This window comes from Sinocyclocheilus rhinocerous, unplaced genomic scaffold, assembly GCF_001515625.1.
Source record: "Sinocyclocheilus rhinocerous isolate Xijiao unplaced genomic scaffold, SAMN03320098_v1.1 scaffold1041, whole genome shotgun sequence".
Classification (NCBI taxonomy): Eukaryota; Metazoa; Chordata; class Actinopteri; order Cypriniformes; family Cyprinidae; genus Sinocyclocheilus; species Sinocyclocheilus rhinocerous.
In genome coordinates this window covers 58,291-62,867 of record NW_015637595.1, presented here as the reverse complement: position 1 = coordinate 62,867, position 4,577 = coordinate 58,291, and the positions used below count along the sequence as shown (strand labels likewise).

Here is a 4,577-nt window from a genome sequence, read left to right as displayed (position 1 = left end):
CTTTAAAGTTGTCCAAATTAAGTTCTTAGCAATGCATATTACTAATCATAAATTAAGTTTTGATATATTTACGGTAGGAAATTTATAAAATATCTTCATGGAACATGATCTTTACTTAATATCCTAATGATTTTTGGCATAAAAGAAAAATGGATAATTTTGATCCATACAATGTATTGTTGGCTATTGCTACAAATATACCCCAGCGACTTAACACTGCTTTTGTGCTGCAGGGACACATGTTATAATAATAGACATAATGAGTGCTGTTGTTGTTTTCACTGATGTGCAACCTGTACATATATGTTAACATCTCAAAAAATGTGTTTTAGGGTTGCATGAGCCTTTAAATGCATGCATTGAAATGTGCATTTAGATCTTGAATCGGATGTTACCTCTCTCGGGACAGAGGCTTGGGCTCGGGCCGAACAGCGAGTGGCGAGGAGGAGCAGGGCTGTCGCGCCGGCGGAGACACGGAGAAGTTGAGTTCCAGAGATCCGGTCTTTCTGTGCAGCGGCTCCATTCCCATCGCACCCTGCATCTCGCTCTCGATGGGGCAGGATCCGGCTCGGCCGTGAGCGGACGGCTCGTGGGTCGGAGACACGGACGGAGGAGAGCGAGACTTCTTTTTGGCTGCGGCTCCGGAGAGAAGCTTGAGGAGACCGCTGCTCCTCTTCTCTTTCTGTGAGAAAACACACAGGAAGAGAGCCCTAAGACTTCAGCACAACACAGAATCCAGTCAGAAAAACACTGTTGGAGGAATAAATCAAACCCGCCAAAATAAAAGTTCAGTTTAACTTGAACAAATTATGACAGAAATATATTCCTATTGGACAGTAGAATGTACTTCTAATAATAATAATAATTAAATTAAAATCTCCCATGTTTTAATTTTATCAGCACTCTGTTTGGCAACTCTGGTTAAATTAAGTTTTAGTAATCAAAAGGCATGTCTAAATAACTGAAATCACAAGAATTACACAATTTATCAACAATTTATTAGGTTGAACAAAAATTACAATTTTAGGGCCCCATGAAATTTGTTTTATTTTTCCCCAAATTCTGTTTCTGTTCTGTTTTAATGTTACTATTTAGGTCTCATTATTTAATTCAATTTATTCCCAGTTATTGCTTCAATTGCTTCAACTTGCCATAGTTAAAATTTTACATTTTTAATTTTGTAGTTTTTCATCTTTCTTATTTGATTTATTTGATTTCACCGTTATTTCCATGAACAGTCATTATGAGTTTGCATTTGACTGTTTTTCTACAGTAAGATCATGTTCACACACAACGCTCTGCACTTACTCGTGATTTCTGTCACCATGGCAACACCAGAGCTGTCACTCAATACATGGAAACAAAGTAACTGGAGCTACTTATTTGAAAAAGTAACTCAGATATTTACTTCTAAATTAAAAAGTAATGAGTTACTTTACTAGTTACTTAAAGTAATCTGATTACATAACTCACGTTACTTGTAATGCGTTACCCCCAACACTGAATAACAGTATTAATATTTTCGTTTAAGTTACAAACATGTATTTATTTCAGTTTTTCATCTAATATACCCGCGCTACCAGTCTTAAGTCGCTGGGGTATATTTGTAGCAATAGCCAACAATACATTGTATGGGTCAAAATTATACAGTTTTCTTTTATTATAATAAGTAAGTAAAGGTTTTAAGTAAAGTAAAGATCATGTAAAGATCATGCAAGCCAGGATATTAAGTAAAGATCATGTTCCATGAAGATATTTTGTAAATTTCCTACCATAAATATATCAAAACTTAATTTTTGATTAGTAATATGCATTGCTAAGAACTTCATTTGAACAACTTTAAAGATGATTTTCTCAATATTTAGATTTTTTTGCACCCTCAGATTCCAGATTTTCAAATAGTTGTATCTCAGCCAAATATTGCCCTATCCTAACAAACCATACATCAATGGAAAGCTTATTTATTCAGCTTTCAGATGATGCATACATCTAAATTTCAGAAAAATTGACCCTTATGACTGATTTTGTGCTCCAGTGTCACATTAGTATTTTATTTGATTTCACTGTTATTTCCATGAACAGTCATGTTTGTACTAGTCTCAGTTGGATTGGTGAGCAGCACTGACCTTCTCCAGCTTCTTGTCCTCGAGTTTGTTCAGACCTGCGTCTGCGTGTGTGTGTGCAGTTGAGGACAGCTGCGGCTCCGCTCCGTTCAGATGTGCCGCGCTGGTGTTGGGAGGCGTGATGGTGGCGGAGGTCAGGGGCCTCAGGGGCCGAGTGGAGGCGGCATGAGACAGGGGCCGCGCCGGGGAACGAGACGGACTGCTGCTGCTCGCCGGAGGACTGTGGACTGACAACAGTAATACAGCATTCACACACAAACACAAACACATTAACTTTTCATAGTCGTTCCAAACTAGGGCTGCATGATTAATCAGAATAACATCAATGGCTTATTGCAATTATCAAATTTAATGTATATGTGACCCATGGACCACAAAACCAGTCATAAGGGTCAATTTTTTAAAATTGAGATTCATGCATTATCTGAAAGCTGAATAATTAAGCTCTCCATTGGTGTATGGTTTGTTAGGATGTTGCGAGGGCGACACGCGAAATTTCTATTTTTGAAATGGTTTCTATTTCCACGACGTTGCGGCTGGAACAACAACATACAAACTATATGACAGTGATAGTCTCAGGTACTGATTATGTGCTTTATTCAAAGTTAAATGTGAGTTTTAATGTCATATTGCGTGGCTTTTATAGCCGTACTGAAAACAACAACAGATAGTTTACCTCAGATCTTGAAAATAAATTAAAACAAAGATATACGTTAAAAGTGCAAAGACAATGCGAACCAACAAGCGTATTCCACGACAAAGATGGTATCAGTCACTCAGTATGTACATTTAATTATGTTAAAAAGATTTAATATTTATGAATTAGATTATAAACGTATCCATTTCGTTATGAGTGCAGTGCGCTTCAAGAGAGACTCCGCCCCCCCCCCCACATGCTTCTGATTGGCTGTGATATTTGAGTGATTATATCGCATCGCTGGGATCTTGTCGCGTCGCGTGTAGTTAGGACACAGTGTTAGAGTTTTCCCTCTTTCCCTCACGTCGCTTTTAAATAGCTTGTAAATGCCTCTGCGCATTTTACTTTCACTTTCAAATTAGCGGCAATTCGGCGTAGATTGATTGAATGGCCAACAACAAAACAGTACAATGACAAACTCACTTATAATAAACATAGAATGTTTAATTTATTTAACAAAACGAATAATAATACACCATGCTATAGGCCTGATATGAAATAACAATTATAAATCGGCTAGTTCCGGTCCTTGATTCTGATTGGCTGAGCCGTGTTCGAAGCTGTTGTAAATTACTCTACAAAGTAACATACACCTTTGTTTACGTTTGTGTGTTGCTCGGCAACCACTTTGTTGCAACCACAACTGTTTCTGAGGAGCTACATTGTTTGGCGGAAGAATACTGTTTTTATTAATATCATTACACTTTATTTGCTGTTTTATTTTGTGAAACCTTACTACGTATATGGAATAACCGTTTTATAAAAGCAATAAGCCCCGTGAAGCCGTGGTTTACAGTGAATTTATAACAGCTTCGCGTCGTACCTAACAACGGCCCTTAGCTGTTATAAATTCACTGTAAACCACGGCTTCACGGGGCTTATTGCTTTTATAACCTACACAAAGTTTAAATATGAAAAAAAGAGAAAATCAGCAAACGAATGTTTTAAAAAACTTCCAAAATCACATAAATGGCAAAAGTCAACAGGTTTTACTAAATCCAAAATATTATTAAAACAGGTGCTTTTGCGTTTCATTTCGTAACTAAATTTTCCACCATCGTCTTGTCTTTCGTGGTTCGTGATAAATCAAAAAATCTGATCTGTGATGCGACTGTCGTTCGGCACGCTGCATTGAGCAGTCGCGTTCAGTTTTTAATTGTAGTGTCTGTTCTCTAACTGAACCAAATGATTTTTAATTTTTTATTATTCCTATTTATTTATTAATTCCTTATTATAAAAAATTAAAATGACGGTGGGGGTGGTGGGCAAGTGACGTACTATCGCAGCAAGCCTAAAATGTATGTGCCGTCATTGATGAATAAACTGATGAATTCCTGTCAAAAACATTAACTTTTGATAGTCATTCCAAACTAGGGCTGCATGATTAAATCAGAATAACATCAAAACTGCGCAATGGCTTATTGCAATTATCAAATTTAATGAATTAATATATGCACTTGTGTTTCAGAGTGAAGCGTGTCACTGTGTTCATTTAAAGGTGCCATAGAATGCATTGATACAATATTTTAAATTGTTTTCTTATATCTACATAGACGGTATGTGGCTTAGGTAAGGGCAAAAAATCTCCAGAAGTGGTTTTACATGTCCATTTACAACCCTAGGATTTGTCCCTAGAATGAAATGGTCTGTTTTTACCTTATTTGGAAGGGTCATGAATAATAATGTTGAGCTCTGCTCTGATTGGCTGTTTCACAGTGCGGCTCAATGTTGAGCTCTGCTCTGATTGGCTGTTTCAC

General features: G+C 37.1%; 1 protein-coding gene across 1 annotated transcript in view; it reads right to left on the bottom strand.

The window, feature by feature from the left end:
- Positions 1-4,577, bottom strand: part of LOC107749232 (SH3 domain-containing RING finger protein 3-like) — a 62,953-nt gene that overhangs the window by 4,149 nt on the left and 54,227 nt on the right. The window contains exons 9-10 of the mRNA XM_016564326.1: positions 2,127-2,350; positions 396-682 (exon numbers count right to left, since the gene is read on the bottom strand). Of these exons, the coding sequence (XP_016419812.1) occupies positions 396-682; positions 2,127-2,350 (511 nt within the window). The remainder of the gene's footprint in view (positions 1-395; positions 683-2,126; positions 2,351-4,577) is intronic.